The sequence below is a fragment of the Crassostrea angulata genome, chromosome 10 (genome assembly GCF_025612915.1).
Source record: "Crassostrea angulata isolate pt1a10 chromosome 10, ASM2561291v2, whole genome shotgun sequence".
Lineage (NCBI taxonomy): Eukaryota > Metazoa > Mollusca > Bivalvia > Ostreida > Ostreidae > Magallana > Magallana angulata.
This window is the reverse complement of record NC_069120.1, coordinates 22,286,376-22,305,000: the sequence shown is the minus strand read 5'-3', so window position 1 is coordinate 22,305,000 and position 18,625 is coordinate 22,286,376. Positions and strand designations below refer to the sequence as shown.

Below are 18,625 nucleotides of genomic sequence, written 5' to 3'. Positions count from 1 at the left end.
AATATCAAATGATAATTACCATACAGCAACAATAACGACTCTATCTCAAATAAGGAGGGCCAAACAACATTAATTTCAGATGTACCGGTATCAAATGATGCAGGCCATGCAACAACAGTTGAATCAAATGATTAGGACTATATAGCAGCAAACACAGATGTATCCATGCACCAATTTCAGCTGTCAAAAATAGTGATGACCATACACCAACAATTACAGCTGTATCAAATGATGAGGACCATACAGCAACAATTACAGCTGTATCAAATGATGAGGGCTAAACTACAACATTTACAGCTGTATCAAATGATGAGGACCATTTATTAAAATGAAAAATAACTTGTTCATAAGTCTAAGATTGATTCAGCTGAATTATTTGCATTCATTTGAATGGTACCTCATGACAAATATAGCTCTCATACAGTCAGTATAACAACATTTACTATGAAGTCTTTGAGAAGTGACTTACTGCTGTATCAAATGGTGAGGGACTTCTCTTGCCTTCTCCTTTCATCATGTCTTACATTCTGTGTTCCTTCTCCACAACACAGGCTAATGGAACTACTGGTGAAGGTGTTTCAAATATTGCCTGTCCATTGACTCTGCTCAAACAAAACAATATTATATGATACTTCAATATCAAATCAATTACTGTAGATTCCCTATTTAACACCAGTACTTAATTCCGCAAGTCTGTTGTTTTTTATTAAACCGTGAGCACCAAACTTTTGATTTAATTTCATATATGAGGTTCACAACTGTTTAAAAAATGGGAGGTGAGATCTTAAAATTGATATCTGCAAAGGACGCTTCTCGCATTTAATTAGGAATCTACAGTATTAAAGATAAAATAACAAAAGACTGAACACTGATGATATGTCCCATTGAATAACAGTAAAAGTAAAATATCTTATAATCTGTTGGGAGTTAAGTTTCATTTCTTTCATTGTTAGAATACAGTAAACTTATTACCATGGCTGTTTATAATTGTGGAAAGTAGCTTCTGCTAAATCAAGTTAATAGATAAATGTGTAGCATGAACATAATTCAATATATAAAAAACAGAATTATGCTAAATCAAATCTATGCTAACTTGCTGAAAAATCAATTTCCACAAAATAACATTGAATAACCATACATCCCTTTTTTTCGTGTGTCACAAAGTTTTCGGAAATGGGGAAAATGTTTAGCATTTTTAATATATTTCCGTCATTTTTTGTGATTTAAAGAGTTTTTTAAAGAAAATAAACCAGAATATAATTTCCGTGTTATCAATAGTTTGCGAAAAACAGCAAAAATTAGATCATAGCAAAAATTACCAGATATACGTTGAGTGATTACAGTATATCAGTGGAATTAAATTTTATATGGTAAAGGGCTCTCAAGGCACATTTTGGTACAGCGATGAGACCATTAAAATTGTATAAGTAAGCTTTGGTATGGGGAAAATCAACATATCTAAAAACTCATCACATTTTCATTTTACAGTATCTTATGTTGGCAAATTTATTGTAACCTCAAGATGATTGGAAGATAAATATGATCAGCTAGAAAAAGGTGCCTATTTTGAATTCGAAATTGGATTGTTCAGAGCCCTTGTGGTGTTAATGACCTTGAACTTACTGTAAACTGTTCCATCGTTTACATCTTACCTTGACCTTTAAAACCACGCTCTATCTCGTACATTTGTAAAGTTTTTTGTAAGATAAGACTTGTTGAGCAAAAAGAATAAGATGTTTTTAATAAACTGTTACACTTTATAATCTTTGGTATACCAACTTAAATATTGGTTAAAATAGACATTAATCATACATATGTAACTGCTTGATTATGACCAAAAACCCATTCTATCTCAATATTGTACAAATGTCTGCCGGACCAACAAGTTCTCCTTTCATTTCATTCTTGTTTGTAGGGCAAAACTTACAGATACATTTAACACATGACTTCAAAAATTTAAGCATACTTCCACTGGGTGCTGAAGATTGCTTACAGCCAGTTTCCAAGGGGCCCTTTTGAAGACTTCCATATTGTACATCCATGTACAATTCATGTGTTTTGTCCATTGTGTATATGACTTCTTTGTCCCTAACTTATCGTAATAACTGATAACCTCTAGGAAATTCCACATATGAAATGAGAGTTTGGTGTTTTCATTTGAAAGACTCACACAAAATTCCCATCCAATTTCCCAAGAAGGGAGAATATTAAATATTCAGGGTAACATTAATGATTCCGGTGTCAGAAACCTGGGGATACACTTTAACCCCTGAAACCAGAGCTAAGAGACAAAAGGGATTTTATGATATACACTCACAGATTAAATTTCTCAATGAAATTTTCTTACTTCTTAAAAATGCAGATCTTTTATCCTGATAAAACTCACTATCGTTTAAGCATCAATTGTGAAGAACCATAAAAAAATCACAAGACCTGACAAGGCTTATAAAAAATTGATTTCTTTTTTCAAATCACAAAGCATATATCTGTTTTTTGGAACTACTTGTCAAGAATTACACATTGACAAGCATCTCTGGGAGGGAGAGAGTTAGACTACAGTGTACGGGCAGAGCTGGTGGTGCAAGCGTGCGAATCTCATTATGTTTGTAGTGAGGGGGAGATGGATTTCTTGGCATGCCATGCAGTAAGCTGATAGCGTCACTGGTGTAGATTTACAGACTCCACCAGGTGAGGCGCCGGCACAGGAGTCAAGTTACCAGCATAAAAACTTCACAGGTACAATATTAACAGATTCCCCTCAGCAGCCCCCCAAATCATGTAACTTTCTTTTTGGTAAAAAAAAATAAAAATACCCATGAAATTAATCCAGCTTCTTTTACAATGGGATATCCGATGGCCTAAGAAGTGACTTTTTGAAGCAGAAGTTTCTTTTTCCCTGCATCGGTGTCTCCCCCTAATTTATGAGCAAACGTTTTCTGTATATCATCAGCCTTTCCCTGTGCTGGCATTTACTCTACTCCCTGTAACTTATGAAGTAAAAAAGCTTTTCAATTCTGTAATTTCAGTGTACCCAGGAAGTAGAATGTCAACTTTGTGCTACATTCCTTCTTGTATGAGGAAAAAAAATTAACTTTTTCAATTTTTTATTTTTTAAATAGCCCTAGCTCATGAAGGGTTACTCAGTATAAACCTGCCACAGTTTTAAATACAGTGACCTGTTTTTCTTCAATGAGCATAATGGAATGTTTCATGAATTCCTATAATTAAATAGGCTTTTTAAGAAAAATCATGTGCTTTGGGCCTTTCATAAAAAGTTGTAGATTTTCCCTTTAGATACTGCAGGGATCAACTGGAATAATGTGACATTCAACCCTGGATTAGATGATAATAAATCAAATCTATGTTTTGCTTTTCAATCTAGAGACCGATATGTCACTAAAAAACTACTGTTGTAAAGTATGTAGCAGGAAATTATCACATTTATCTTTTTCAAGGATGTCTCTATTTTCATGACACCCTTTCAGTAGGTTTCAATCACTTATTTTAGTGTACTTACAACCATTAAATGTTTTATCTAGAAATTATGGAAAACATTGATTAATATTCCTTATTCTCTCTCTCTCTCTCTCTCTCTCTCTCTCTCTCTCTCTCTCTCTCTCTCTCTCTCTCTCTCTCTCTCTCTCACAAACATATCTTCATTATTAAAATTATTTCATAGGTGTGGAAATTATTATTTAAGATTATAATATGGATTACTAATCATAATCCAATCATCTAAATTTTGGAGCATGTTTGTATTTCTTTTTTTTAAATCAAGGCACAAATATATTCTATTGTTCATTTAAAAAAAAAATGTAACAGCCCCCCCCCCCCTTCTCTTTTGCCAGTATATACCAGCATACACTGTGATATTTCAAATCAGAAAACAGGATGAGGGCTATTGATTTGATTTTGCTCATATCACTATGCTTCTATATGCACATTATTTTCAATGCCATAAATTTTAAAATACATGCAGATACCATTCTGACAATTAAATTGCCATGAAGAACATGAATGAAGAGGACAATGCCAATGGGTTAAATTTTATATAATTCAGTTTAACAAAACACACACACACAAAGTAATAAGATTAAGAAAGCTTTTTCTCTAGAACTTTAAATAACCAAAACGATGAAAACCCAAAATAATAATCTAGTGGAAGCACGCAAGAATGATAGAGCAGAGCTGGTCACAATACATCATAACATGTGTACATGTGCACCGTCTACAAGGTACTGTACACACACACAGATCTTACAAACAAGAGTAAGATTTTTGCTTCCTTCTTGCCATAAACACTTTAAGCCAACCATAAAATTATAACTGATCATTCCTGCATAAAAGAAAAGCAATCAATCATTGAAAATAATAATTTTCAAACCAAAAATTGGTTCGCGCGAAATTTACCGTAATCCAACATCAGCAACACTCACGAGGGCATTTAAATATGACAACAAATCGATTGTAAACACACGTGCTAATTCCCTACAATATCGACGAAGTAAATGACGTCGATATCATAGCAAACGACTTGTCACTTACTTTATAGAGTGTCCCGAGTCTTGCACGTTGCATCCTGGGTCACTACAATACACAACTTGTTGACATATCACCGATCGTAGTTCCTCGTATTCGCCATTCGGCTTAGAATCCTGGGTAAACCTCCGCCGAGATGAGGCACCAGAGGGGCGCGGTGTTCTTACCGAAAACACCATTTGCCCCGCGGGAATTTAAATGTGAAAACTGTATATGTATGTAGCGAGAAATATTATGCAGGACTGGTTATTAATTTATTGACGATCTAATATTTCATACTTTAATAAATAGTTTACCTGATCCAAAACGTAGCACTGGTTACATCAGTCATTTTCTTTGATTCGTTCTATCTTGTAGGCCTATATTGTACATGTTGCTGTGTTGAAATAATTCTGCCATTCTGTGATCTTTTGCGAAATCACTGAATCTGGAAAAAGTGGTATACAAGGGGGTGTATATATATTACGTCACAGGGTATACATTTAAAAAATGCAGTGGCGTCGGAAGCAAAATGAAAGTGGGGAGGACCTAACATCAGAAATCTTGACGAGCAAAAAAAAAAATAAATAAAAAATAAGTGATTCCGTTTATAGTCATCCACAAAAATCTAAACAAGCGTAGTATACCTCTGAAATCTTCAATATCACTCTTAATTTCCTCACATACTCTCAAAACAGTACTGGGGGTGGGGGTGGGGGGACTTTGTGATACTTCAATTTTTTTATATATAAATTTAAAGAATGATATTTGCTGCAAAATAGGGGGGGGGGGGGGGGGCCTGGTCCCTCCCTGATGCTACGTGCCTGATAGTCTAACTTTGCAATCAAAGTGGGGGGGGGGGGGGCTTATATAGCCAGTTCCGACTCAGACGCCTATGAAATGCATACATATATTTCTCAAAGAACAGTGGAAATACATTTCATTGACACTGTAATGTTCAGGATATCAAAGAAACTTCTGTAATATAGTATTCAGTACAAAAATCATTGTCTTCATGGTGAAGATATGTTTCATTAACAAAAACTTCATTAAACATAATCTATTTTATCAGAGTGATATAATTGGAATAAAAAACATATTTGGTGTCAGTAACATTATAAATAATAGAATCTTCAAGTTTAGGAATGCTGTAAATGTAGAAATCTATGCAAAATTGATATTAGAGCGGTTATAAGCATTTAAATGTGTATACGCATAGAATTATGTAAAACAAGAGGGATCCCCTAATTTTAAAATCCATTCATAATTTTTGCACACGGCGTAAATCTGCAAGTAACTTAGTTGTAAAAAACATGTAGAATAAAAAGAATATGGAAGTAAAAACTTGAAAAAAATATAGACCGAGTGTATATCAGATGTTTTACAGTAAGTCAGACAATAAATTAAGAAAGTCAATGTTTTTCATTTCATTGAAGTTATTTAATTATTTTAAAAACAGTGAGAGAAATCTGAGCATGTTGAAGATGCTGAGTCTAATTGTTTTACACATAGGCATACACGTACAGTTATTTAAACGTAACCCAAATTTTACTACGCGTGTACCTGTAAACAGACTTGTAGATCCACACGTACGTGTAGACATACATGTTCAATGTTCTATACATGTTCTATTATTACCATGAAAACATGCAGATTCAATGAGAGGTACTGTGAGAAAGCTCACAAATGATACCCCCCCCCATGAAAATATAATAACTCAAGTACTGGTATTTCTCTTTTGGAAAGTAAATGATGCACTGTGACCTTGAACTTGCAAAAATGACAAAGCTCAGGTCTCAAGCAATCTTTGTGTCAAATTTTGGTTTTAATCATTCTCCATTACAAGATATGCCGTCTAAACAGGAATTACCGGTATGCATTTTTTCAACCATGACCTTGAACTTGCACAACTGAATCTAAGTCAAGTTCATGACATACCCTCAAGTCATACGCAATCTTTATGTGAAGTAGGAATATCCAAAGATTTTCCACAAAAAAAGGTACAGACCAGACAAATTATGATTACCCGGTATGTTTTTCCAATGACCTTGAACTTGTTCAAATGACTGGGTCAAAATCAGGACAAACATTTAGGTTATAAGCAATCTTTGTGTGATGCAAGAGCATCCTAATCAATGAACCTTTAAAAAAATTACAATCCACAAAATTTTGCCCTTACCAAAATCAATAATTACACAGGACTTTTAGTGCGATATATACCGGTATCTAAAAAAAAATCCAATGTTTTAGCATAATATTGCCCATATAGATTTTGTATTATAGTCTTTTCAATATGTATATACTCCCATGTTTGATAGCAATCTCAAGCTTTACAAGTGATTTTATTAAACAATCTTTAAAAAATTTAAAATAAATCACAGCAATAAAAAACAAACTCAAAAACATTTCTAAATTTTTGCCCCAGTAGGCACTTTAACTATGGGAGACCATAATGCCCTTGCTTTCAACCCACCCCTTTTTCTGACAAAAGTTTTCTTGTTAAATTTTTTTCCTAGTAAATATTTGTGTTCCTATCTCATCTCACTAGCCAAAGTAATAACTTTCAGTAAATGTTTTATTTTTTGTATACAATTAAAACTGGATGCGTGAAAGCATTGCTCTACCATGAATGAATATATACAAGTCTGAAAAGATCAAGTTTTATCTACATTTATTTGATCAGAAATATCTGAACGAGTACAAAACTAAAAACATTCAATAACTCATTAATAATGAAATCAAACTATTTAAATAAAAAAATATATATTTGATATCACAGATATAGCTTGGATAAAGCATATCACATAATAGAATAGTATGCTCTAAAAGTGATAAGACATTTTGAGCATATGCAAATAATTCATGGACAGTTCATATTTATAACAAGTTTTACCTGTAAAGCAAAATACAGGGTATATACATGTAATTAAAATTAACAGCTAACAAATAAAATTACAGTTTTGACATGTTCAGTGATTTTCAGCACAAATAAAACCTGATAGAGGTTTATAAAGTAACATACATGTATACATTTGCATCAACTTTATTTGACCTTATTGCTTCGAAATGCATCAAAATCCATCCAATTTTATGAAACAGCACTAAAACTTATCTTGTATATTACTCTCTTATTCATATATAGTTGTCCCATGTAGGAGGTTGTAAGTAAGACATGGAAAAGCATGTAGTGTCACTGGATAGATACATGTAGTTTTGTTCCACGTACAGAAGACTAATACAAATAGAATCTGTAATACAGTGTATAATCGAATCTCAATTTAGAACAGTCCTCTTCTATGTTGTTGTAGTTTTAATTACAAGGCCATGAACTATATTGACCTTTGACCTTTTAATTCTTCATTGTTTCACAGACACTGTTCCTGTCTTAACCTTGACCTTTTTGGACACTGATTTACTGGTTTCTTCCTCTGCCTCTTCATCTAATGGGGTCATTTTGGAAAATCCCACAGATCCTTTCTGTCCAGTTGGACTTTCTTTTCCCTTCTTCTTAAGAGCACCTGTAATCATCATCATCATCATCATCATCATCATCATCATCATCATCATCATCATCAAATATCCCCCCAAAAATTGTAACAAGCATAGTAAATAAATAAATTATTGTTTACCTTTGATTGGAGTTTCTGGTTTCTGAGGTTCCTCTGCAAAACCAACTTTTCCTTGTTTTCTGAAATTTTAAAGTCATGAATAATAAGTTTTTGATCATGAGTGTGTGTAAACATATGGAGACGTTACAGCTGGGGTTTTTCCTATGAATTCCGCAGCAGTGAGAACATTTGCGGTAGACACCTACTTTTTGTCGGTCTGAGTTTGTTCGGTCTTTGTCTCTTTTTTGGTGACAGTGGATGTTGACTGAACCGTCACTGCATTTGATTCTTTCTCTGCTGACTCACTGCCACGGACTGAACCTGTAAAAGTATGTGCATACTTTATCAAAAGAAACACAAAAAAATCCCCAAATTCTCTGCTATACAAAACAAACCAAACAACTGAGCAAAGATCATGCTATAGCAAGGTAGACACAGTTATTATATATAATTTTTTGTCTTGTCAATGTGAGATTTCAATGAAATCCTGCAGCAGTGCAGCCTGTTTGTATTCTCAGAGAGGAACTGTTACTGGTACCTGTGTCAGACATCAGGGAACTGAATGTGCTCTCGTCTGTGTTATTAAGGATGTCCTCCCTGTGTAGGGCAGCCATATAACTGGAGTAGGACCAAGAGATTTTGTCTTTGGTGTCTCCCCCGTGGCCCCCCTCATCCTCATCCTCCTGACTGGGCGCACGGTGCATCGCAAACGGGTCATGAAACTGGTCATCTTCATCCTCGTCCCCAAGGGGAGGTAACCCCTCCGCTGCTCTCCTCTCTGCCTCCTTTTGAAATGTATCAAAGCGTTCTTCATTAATCACTGTACAATGCATTTGAAATGCTAACAGCTGATAAAACATTACTGTTGAAAGATATACAAAGCTTTAAAGTTGCTTTTTAAAAAAAAAGAACAAAATATCAATCAAAGTCCATGTGTATTATTTATAAGCAAAGTGACAATTCAAATGAAATGTATTTTAAATCAATAAATTTATCTACATAATTCATTGTTAAAGACGTGTATATAAAAGAAAGTTCATGCAGGGATACAGATAATTTTGTCGTTGATAAATTATAAAAGTTAAGATACACCTGTTGATGTTACTTTATAATTCCACACCACAGAAACATATAATGTCGTATTAATCCACACCTTACACAACGCAATGTAAACCCCAGATTATGTCACACATACCACATACACATCCCAATCCAATGTTTATGATCCAACACTGCATATCATAACAAATTCCTATGCCAGATAAAAAGTATATACCAGACCCAGAGAGGTGATGAGGCGTTGTGCGGCCCTACCCCCAGTGCGAGGGGACAGGCCAGAGTGGATGCTACAGTGAGCTGTCATTTCACATCAAAAGTCATTTCTCTATCCATTTTAAAGCACTCAATCTTGAAATATACATGTATTTGTCCACAAATAAGGTCACGGGGGGACAGAATTCTAGACAGTGCTTCCCATTGGAAGAAATCCCAAGTAAAGTTTGAAAGAGAGGATATTTCAAGAATTTCAGAAACCCATCTTCTAGAACAGTTCAGATAATGGTTAAATGTTTTAAATCATTTGTAAACTTCAGATTGTGGCATATTTCCAGGCCTAATCCAATAACAAAGATTACAAAGTCAGATAGTTTTATTATTTAGAACTTGACTGCAAGTGGACCATTGTGCAAGTTCATTCTATCATCTATCTGTACTGTTGGAATGTGTGGGAATACAAAGAATACAAGGCCACGTCTTTGAAGGGTGCACCTAAGATATGTTTTGTAATGCATTGACAACCTCTTTAAAAAATATTAGGCAAGCCCTATTGAAAATCCTGGAGCCCTCCTGTAGAAGTTGTAAACAATTAAACATAATAGCCAGGCTACTTCAAAAGATCCACATGTTTGAGTGCTACATTTGTATTTTGTAATTATGTAACATGCAGCTTCTCACACTTAAGATTTTGCCAGGTTTTACATGATTATTACAAAAAGCTTCATACAAATTTTTCAAAAGTTTCAGTTCCTTCTCAATATTCAAACCAAACATAATTAAAGCATATTGGAGATTACTGGTTATATTGATAAAGCTCATGTATTATGTACGTATATACTGAGTAGTACACCAGGGTAATTTATATTATCATGCATTTTTCACTTACATATTTACGACTAAATGGTGTGTACCATTTTTTGTCTCGATCATGAATAATTATCTGCTGAAAGAAAAAAATTATGGACTTTCTCTATATAAATAAGTGCTTTTGAGTTAACTTAAAATTTTTCCCGCTACTACCATTCAGCTACCAAAGTCTATGACAAGTGGTGGTTTTTTACGTCGTAAATGAAAATAGAAGTGCCATGTGCCCAATCAAGAAATCATAACTTGTAACCATTATAAACGTTCACTTACAAGTCGTGCCTTTGGTGAGATCTTCCAGATGCATGAATATAAAGTGCACACAATAAGTTTGGAATGGCATAAAAAACATTTTTTTTTATATATATATTCAAACAAGTGAGCATCAATTTAATTAAAATGTTTAAAAAGAAAACAGACGAAGTCATTCATAAAAGTCACAAGTGAAGGGAACATTCTGTGCATCATGCTTTTTGGGGTGTTTTATTGGTTGTTATTTTTTTACCAGTTGGCTTTCTTTCTCCTACATTCATATAATCACAACAACATTTACACACATATCTATCACCAAAAAAAAATCACCCAAGAGATAAAAAACAAAATTTCTGTCTGAATTTTATCAAAATCCTAGATTAAATAATTTATGGTCTATGCATCATTACATGTTGACAGATGACAACAACGAGATAATAACAATTCCAGAGCTCTCTTCGATGACCCTCACCTTTTGAGCTTTTTCCTCCAATTCTCTCTGCTTCTGCCTCTCCTTAATCTTTGCATGCTTTCTCCTTCTCTCTAACGTAGGCAAGACTTTCTCGTCAGCCATGTTACTCCTAAAGTTGATGAAATCGTTCCAGTGTTGGTACAGGTATCGGAACACAATCAGCTACAAGTCAACAAATTATCAAGTGTCAATTTGTCCTTTTTTTTTTTGGTTCATTATGAAAGCTGACATAAAGAAAGTTTTGTTATAATTTCATTTGTCAAAGATTGCCTAATTCCCAGACTAAACATTTTGAACTGTGAAACTTAGACTTTGCATGTAAAATAAGTACACAGTATCTGTTTTCAATATAGCACATTTATAAATTTTTACAAATTACTCTCTGGATAAGATTTTCTTCGAATTCAAATTTTGCATTTTACAGATATTGAACAAAATATTCAGTATTTTACATTATTCAACAGCTTTAGAATAAAAAAATTACTTAATACCTTGGTCATAAAACAGGTAGGGAGTCAAGAAGTGTGTAGATACTGTGCATACCAGTAGATTAGACATACATGTACTGACCGGTAGATTAGACATACATGTACTGCAACAATTTACCAAGGTATAAGGTCTTATGTTTAGGAAATACTTTTAAATTTATCATACCTGAGCTTCCCTGAATATATATGGACTCCTCTCATATTTGCGCTCTGCAATCTTTTCCGCCAGGTCCGCTGGGATGTCAATCTGAAGACTGGGAGGGATGGTGGACTCGATGAAACAACCGATGATGGAATTGACCTTGGCCAAGATCACTGAGTCATCACAGTGAACATGGTAGAGATCCTGTAAAGGAATAAACATAATTTATATCCTGTAGAAAACTCAGTAGAAATCCTGTAAAGTGTATCATGTAGAAAATCTAGTACATGTAATGGAAAAAAATTATATATATATCTCATAAAGAGAACACGATAGAGATGGAGCAGGAAAAAACATAGTGTATATCGTGTTAAGGACCATTGTGATTAAAAGTAGCATATCAGATCAGCTGATTTTAATCAGATTAGTAGAGAACTTAGTAGAGATCACGCAAATAAAAAATACATAGGAGAAATCCTGCAATATACATGTATGTCATCTGATAATGTAACAGGTGACAATCTACCAAATTACAAGGTAAAAATTCAAAGGGCACTATCAAAGTGGGTACATGATTATAGGATGATCCAATCAGGCTTGGGGTAATGCTAAATGTAATGGTAATGCATTGCAATGCATTACATGTTTTCAAAGTAATGCTAGTAATGTGTAATGCCTCAAAATTAGCATTACAAGTAATGCTAATGTAATGCATTACTTTCCAAAATCTAGTGTAATGCTGGCATTACATGGCATTACTTTGCATTACTATGCATATTTATGCATGTTCACTTTAAAAAATGTGATGAATAAATGAATAGTTGAAATTAAATTTGATTTAATTTATTTTTAAAGAAGAAAGAAATAATTCTAATTAAGAAAAAATGTTTTAATTGTACATGTTTTATTAAAAAAGGTTTTTTAAAACTCATTTTTGAATTGTTTATATTACTAAAGATAACAGCACAATTTCATAACATTTTTAAGAGTGTTGTTATTAAGAGTTTTTAATCATTTAAACACTTTACTCCAATTAGTTTGCACTTCAATAAGAAATGTGTCAACAACACACTATGCCCCCAGGATAATCTAAGTATCAAAACAATCTATTGTTATAAGAAGTGCTAAACACCCCAATCCCCTTCCCATCGCAATATGTCACAATAGAATAGGAGACAGACATGCACCTTTAAAAGTCAAATGAATGCACTGTCCATCCATGATGAAAATCAATATCACTTCCAATATTATAACCCATTTGAAAATAACCTTACTTATTCTCTCTCTCTTTCTTTTTGTCTGTCTCCCTCTCTCTCTCTCTCTCTCTCTCTCTCTCTCTCTCTCTCTCTCTCTCTCTCTCTCTCTCTCTCTCCTGTATATTAATTACACTTTACATTAGTTTGGACTGATAGAAAATACAAGATTTATGTATTTAATCTATTATTGCACTTAATATATCCTAAGATAAAGATCGTCAAACAGTATTTTCCAGTCCAAGCTTTGACTGCTCCTGCAAAACATTTATTTAGTATAGCCCGGAAGATGGATGCATTTAAAAGATGAACCCTTTGAAACTTCGACCATAAAGTGCAACAGCAATCTTTTGTCTTAAAGTGTCCTCCGTAAAAAGAAATACGATTAAAATAAATTAAGAAATATAACTGGGAAAAATCATCTGTTTATAAATTAATAAAATTAAGTGTCCAAAATTATAAAGATTTGTGTAATCTTGGGATATATCTATATTTAGCTTTTAAAAACAGCAACATTATTTCATAAATTGTTTTTTGTTACGCATGTTATCCTGTTTCTCTATTTCATAATTATCTGATATTGTATTATGCCAAATGTCTATAAATATCATTTTACTTATGTAATATGTTGTTCATATTGCCACAATATGATTATATATTGAGCAAATAAAGAATGACTCTTGTTTATTCATTGAATTTGAACCTGATACGGCAAGCATAAAGCTGTAGATATGTTAAAGATTGTTGTAAATTTGAAACATTTGCAAAAACTATTTATTAGCTTTCCTTAAAAAAAAAAAGTAATGGTAATGGTAATGCATTACTTTACTCATGTAATGGTAATGTAATGCATTACTTCAAGAAAATCAAGTAATGGTAATGGTAATTTAATGCCCAAATTTATGAAGTAATGGTAATGTAATGCATTACTTTACAATGTAATTCGCCCCAAGCCTGGATCCAATTGTGTATGATGTATATATAAGTAATAGTATAGACAATAAGTAACAAGGTAAATATTTAATGGTCACTGTCAAAGACTGTGCATGAATGTTAATAGGATGATCTTGTAGAGTGGGTACTAACCTTGAAGCGCTGGACCTCCAGCCAGAACAGTACATCATTCTCCAGCTTGTCTTCCTTGTTGGAAATATCTTTGACGGAAACATAGCGACGGAACTGTAGGGCCGTCACTGGATTGAGCAGACATTTTCTGAATATTATCACATCCTTCGCAGATGACTGCCACTTAGTGTCCAACAACTGAAACCAGTAAGGTGAATTAAAAATCCTGTTCCCTCAAAATAACTTGCAAGTATTAGATAATTACATGCCAGCTCATAATCTCTCACCCAAAAAATTCAATAAATAAATAGTGATGATTTGTAGGAAACAAATTGAGAACAAGTAATTGATTACAAACCCTCATCACAGACTGCGATTTCTTCTTTTTCTGAACCAGAACATCATCCACCACATCATCCATTCCTGCCTTGGGCTTCTGTCGCTCGGCAAACTCTGGTGTTGCCAAGAAAAGTGGTAACCACTTCTTCTCCAGCCGGTCCCTGACATATTTCTGGGCCTCCAGGATGACGGGGTTGGGTGGGCGGTCTTCTAGAAGCTTCCCATAGCCACCACCTGCTGCCATCACCTACAAATTCAATATGACAGATCCTGAATGAAGATATTTTGTTAATCTGACAGCTTTAAATATAATCGTTGTTGAAAAATGATCAGTTTGACACAAAATATTGTAAAAGTACTCCCAAAAGCTAGTTCAGTATTAGAGTTACTGAGGAATCATGAACATTCAGGAATTTTTTTTTAAGTTGGTTAACTTTTACCGTATTCAGGTTCATGCAGTAACACGATAGTTAGCGTAGCTGTGGAAGACTATAGTATGCATAAAATTAAGCTCACTTTATCTTGTCCCTCTTTCCCTGCAGGGCTATTAGGTCCAAAGAAATATTTCTTATTTAGATATTTGTTTTTGATTTCTTTGGCTTTCTCATCTCTCTTCTTCTCATCAGTCTGTGGCATACGTCTGAAGTGTTCAATATCCATCCAGCACAATAAATCCATACTAGCGTAATTTTCTGCCAAGAACAATTTGAAATTCTCTACTTCTATTCTATTGTGCACCAATTTTTCCAGTGTGAAATCTCGGAACTCCTCCGGAATCTTCTCTAGAAGTGTCTCATCGTATACAGGATCTTCATAGCCCTCCATGGGATCGTCAGGGGTCAGCACTCGCTGCAAGTAAATCACCGAATCACATTTACCTTCCCCATCCTTATTTCTAACAAACAACAATTCAAACAGAACCATGGCAGAGGATACGCTCCAAAATAATTCAACAAATTTAGGAACAGAAACTGGTTTTAATATTCTGCATCCATTTTGCATTATGTATATGTCTTGTGTAGCTTTAATGTTAAATCCATTCTTATAACTAAATCAATTATTGATCAATTATCTATAGAGGGCATTGATATCAGTGTCTTATCACAGATTTATTTACACATTTGGCAAGTCTCCTACAAGATCTTCCCACTAAATGATAGAATGGATCTTTGCTTTGACAAGAGTTGTTCCCCTTGTCATTAGACACCTACCTGTTTGATAAGTCCCTTCCTCTGCAGATTCAGTACATATTTAGACCTAGTCTCCAAATGCTTCTTGACTTCTATTAGTTCAACCTGGAAGGAAGTTCAAGAGACAGGTATAAATAATAAGTTTCTCCAAGTTCAAAATACAATTAGTACAACATCATAAGACTCCATTTTATTACTTATTTCAATATACCGGTAACCAATATTTTAGAAAAGTGAAAAATTAGGAATCATTTAATTTGAAAACTAAGCAGCAATCACCTTTCCATAAGTCTTCATGTCGACATTGATCATCTGAGTCCAGGCGACATAGAGGACAGTCAGGGAGTACTCCTCTGCCTCGTCAAACAGGTCCTCAAAGGGGGGCTGGAGGGCGCGGTAGATCCTACAGCGGACCTCGTGGCTGCAGCCAATGTTACGGTCGCCGCCCACCACAATGTATCGAGAGTAAATCACCTGAAGATGGTTCATGGCTTCATCAATATTCAGTCAAAGGTGAAATAAGCGGTTGATAAAAGACATGCAGTTAAAGTTAACAAATGATCAAAACTTTTATCTTCATTTTATACACTCTACAAGTAATGACAATAACAAGATTAAGTTAAGGTTCCACTTTTATATATACATAAACAGACAAATGATCAAAACTTTTATCTTCATATCATATATAAGTACTGGGTATTTTATGTTTACAAAAATGAACCGGACCAAGTAAAGTTATTGCTTCTTTCTTCAAAAGGGGTAATAACAGTGTCAGTCCGTCAGTTCATATTCTTTGCAAATAGATATAATGTAACAGTAATTTTCTAAGAAAAATTGCTTTTGCTTTGCATTAATATCTTTTCATATTGTTTATAACTTTATACCTTGGCTTTCTTTTGGACAATGTAAGGATCTATGACTTCTGCATAGAAGAGAAGGTGGTATTCCTGAACATCTGTCCAGAAATTCAGGCAGTTGACCCACATCTAAATACACAAACATGACAAACAGTAAGTCAAATACACAAAGGTTTTACCGTATGTTATTCTTTATGTGTTATAGATATATACCTTGTTTCCACTCCTGTCTATGTACTTTTGGAAGAACCCTCCTGCTTGTCTCTCGTGATACAGAGCCTTTAGCAGTGCATCCATCCTACTTCCTCCCGGGAATGTAGAACTGATTGAGCTTGCCATCGAGTCCCGATCTGAGCCTGCTGAGGAGGGTCGGGATCTCACTTCTGACTCAGGTATCTCCGACCCCAGGGGCGTCTTGGCCGAGGAGGAGGGTCTTGCTGAGGAAGCAGGTCTCACTGAGGAAGAGGGTCTTGCTGAGGATGGACGCACCGAGCCTCCAGAGGATGTTCGACTGAAAGGAAGCATTAACATACATGTATGCTCAAGAGTTTAAAATTTCCAACACCTATTGATACATAAAATTGTTACTTAGCCTAATTTGGTTAGGATAAGTACCCTGGTCATACATGTAGATTTCAATGAAAACCACCTTTATTTTAATCAAACCTGATATTGGTAGATAATAAGAGAACACCGTAAAAGAAGCGGTACCTAGGAGCACTTTTGATGCGAGGTTTGGCTGACTTGTCCACCGAGAACTGAGAGGACAACATTCTCTTTCTTCTCTCCTCCTGTCTTGTCTTGTAGTTTGAGGAGTGAGGGCGCAGGGCAGAGGGAGCGTACACCCTCTTCATCCCCACAGGCGGGGAAGTCTCGGCTAAAATCGGGGGTCTGACTGCAGGGGGCTGCAAAATACAATGAGAAATTTGTTGGTCTTGAAAACAAAAAATCATCTTGAAATACTGGGCACTAAGATCCAAGATTGTAAAATATCTATAAAACCGTTTGTTATAAGATGGTTATACATGTATCAATAGAAAAAGATACACTCATTTTTAAAATGAAAGATGGTTCATTCTACTGTAGTTCTGTCTTTCACCAGAATATATGTTTCTTTACTACAACCACCTGTCCATCAGGATTGCCCCCAAGATTACCTGTAAGCTGACTGAGTGATGTATCCGGGGCATACATGACTTGGGGCGGAGGGGCAGTAGGGTGGCGGTGTGGGGGCTGGGGTTGACGCTGTTATCCTGAGCCTTCACCTGCTTCAGATTCTGGTAGAGGTAGTTCTCTTCTGGTTTCTTGTACTGGGCTTGTTTCAACAAAAATCTTGGGGCCCTGCAATATTTAATTAAAAAGGAAAATATTTCATCAAGAATTTATATCTTTTTTAATCTTGAAGCCCTGCAATAGATTTAGAAAATCCTGTTTGAATAGATATTTTCTTTTCCTTTTGCAAATGCTTGCATTGAACTTTTTATTGTTTTTGTTTTTTGTTTTATAGATGATACTACTCTTGATAAATTGATAAATGATTTTACTGAAGAAAGCAATGAAGAAAACAAACCAGTATAGAACCAGAGGTTCAGCTATCTTGTTCTGTATATCACTGAGTTTCTCCAGATTCCATGAGGATGGTTCAATGAGTCCTAGTTCTTGTTTCTGTTCAAAGGATAGTTCATACGGAGCACCTTGCTTATGATACTGCTCTCGTATATGGGAGAGGAACCTATGAATTAATCAGAACATCAATCAATTATCTGTGTTAATTTACTTCTATCAATGGAGAGCTCAATTTCCAATGAACTATTTAAAAAGACTATTTGCTCTCTGTCAGTCATTTACTGTGGATGTTTATACTGGTACTTCAATCAATTTTTAAAAATTGAAACTTTTGAAATATTCACGACCAAGTTTTCACATTTATACCCATTTTGAAAATCAATATTCAAACTACGATTTAATATAAACATCGGAATCATTTTCCATCAAGTTATCAACAAACTTATTACAAGTTTTCAGTTACAACTATCCCCTCTAATGGACTCGATCAAAACTAGAATAGCACCTGTCACTTTTGTATGATAAATTTAAATGTTATGCTCCCTGATTATAATCATATGCCCTTTCATTTTATGTCTTCACTTTCAAATATCAATGAAGCCAGTCAAAAAGATTCCCTGTTGGCAAAGAAGGCCATGCTTAAAGTAAACATGCACTTAAGTTTTATGTATGGCCTTTTTAAAGTGTTCAAAGCTCGACCGTATTGTATAAACATTTAAAGGTCTGGGTTTTAATC

General features: G+C 34.5%; 2 protein-coding genes across 13 annotated transcripts in view; both read right to left on the bottom strand.

Annotated features, from left to right (window-relative positions):
- Nucleotides 1–4,699, bottom strand: part of LOC128164919 (eyes absent homolog 1-like) — a 52,671-nt gene extending 47,972 nt beyond the window's left edge. Inside the window, exons 1-2 of the mRNA XM_052829023.1 lie at nucleotides 4,546–4,699; nucleotides 470–602 (exon numbers count right to left, since the gene is read on the bottom strand). Of these exons, the coding sequence (XP_052684983.1) occupies nucleotides 470–517 (48 nt within the window). The 5' untranslated portion in view covers nucleotides 518–602; nucleotides 4,546–4,699. The remainder of the gene's footprint in view (nucleotides 1–469; nucleotides 603–4,545) is intronic.
- Nucleotides 4,700–7,170: 2,471 nt separating this feature from the next.
- The window catches only part of LOC128165464 (regulator of G-protein signaling 22-like), a 34,327-nt gene continuing 22,872 nt past the window's right edge, over nucleotides 7,171–18,625 (bottom strand). For 6 of the 12 annotated variants that reach the window (XM_052830034.1, XM_052830036.1, XM_052830031.1 and 3 more), the window contains 18 exons: nucleotides 17,894–18,055; nucleotides 17,481–17,664; nucleotides 17,035–17,228; nucleotides 16,537–16,834; nucleotides 16,351–16,452; nucleotides 15,746–15,940; nucleotides 15,488–15,571; nucleotides 14,793–15,125; nucleotides 14,296–14,523; nucleotides 13,959–14,135; nucleotides 11,644–11,823; nucleotides 10,990–11,151; nucleotides 10,539–10,559; nucleotides 10,288–10,344; nucleotides 8,665–8,911; nucleotides 8,333–8,447; nucleotides 8,148–8,206; nucleotides 7,171–8,036 (listed from right to left, as the gene is read on the bottom strand). In XM_052830034.1, the coding sequence (XP_052685994.1) occupies nucleotides 7,876–8,036; nucleotides 8,148–8,206; nucleotides 8,333–8,447; nucleotides 8,665–8,911; nucleotides 10,288–10,344; nucleotides 10,539–10,559; nucleotides 10,990–11,151; nucleotides 11,644–11,823; nucleotides 13,959–14,135; nucleotides 14,296–14,523; nucleotides 14,793–15,125; nucleotides 15,488–15,571; nucleotides 15,746–15,940; nucleotides 16,351–16,452; nucleotides 16,537–16,834; nucleotides 17,035–17,228; nucleotides 17,481–17,664; nucleotides 17,894–18,055 (2,959 nt within the window). In that variant the 3' untranslated portion in view covers nucleotides 7,171–7,875. Of the gene's footprint in view, nucleotides 8,037–8,147; nucleotides 8,207–8,332; nucleotides 8,448–8,664; nucleotides 8,912–10,287; nucleotides 10,345–10,538; nucleotides 10,560–10,770; nucleotides 10,789–10,989; nucleotides 11,152–11,643; nucleotides 11,824–13,958; nucleotides 14,136–14,295; nucleotides 14,524–14,792; nucleotides 15,126–15,487; nucleotides 15,572–15,745; nucleotides 15,941–16,350; nucleotides 16,453–16,536; nucleotides 16,835–17,034; nucleotides 17,229–17,480; nucleotides 17,665–17,893; nucleotides 18,056–18,625 lie in introns of all 12 variants that reach the window. The other 6 variants (XM_052830030.1, XM_052830032.1, XM_052830033.1 and 3 more) reach the window with 6 other exon arrangements.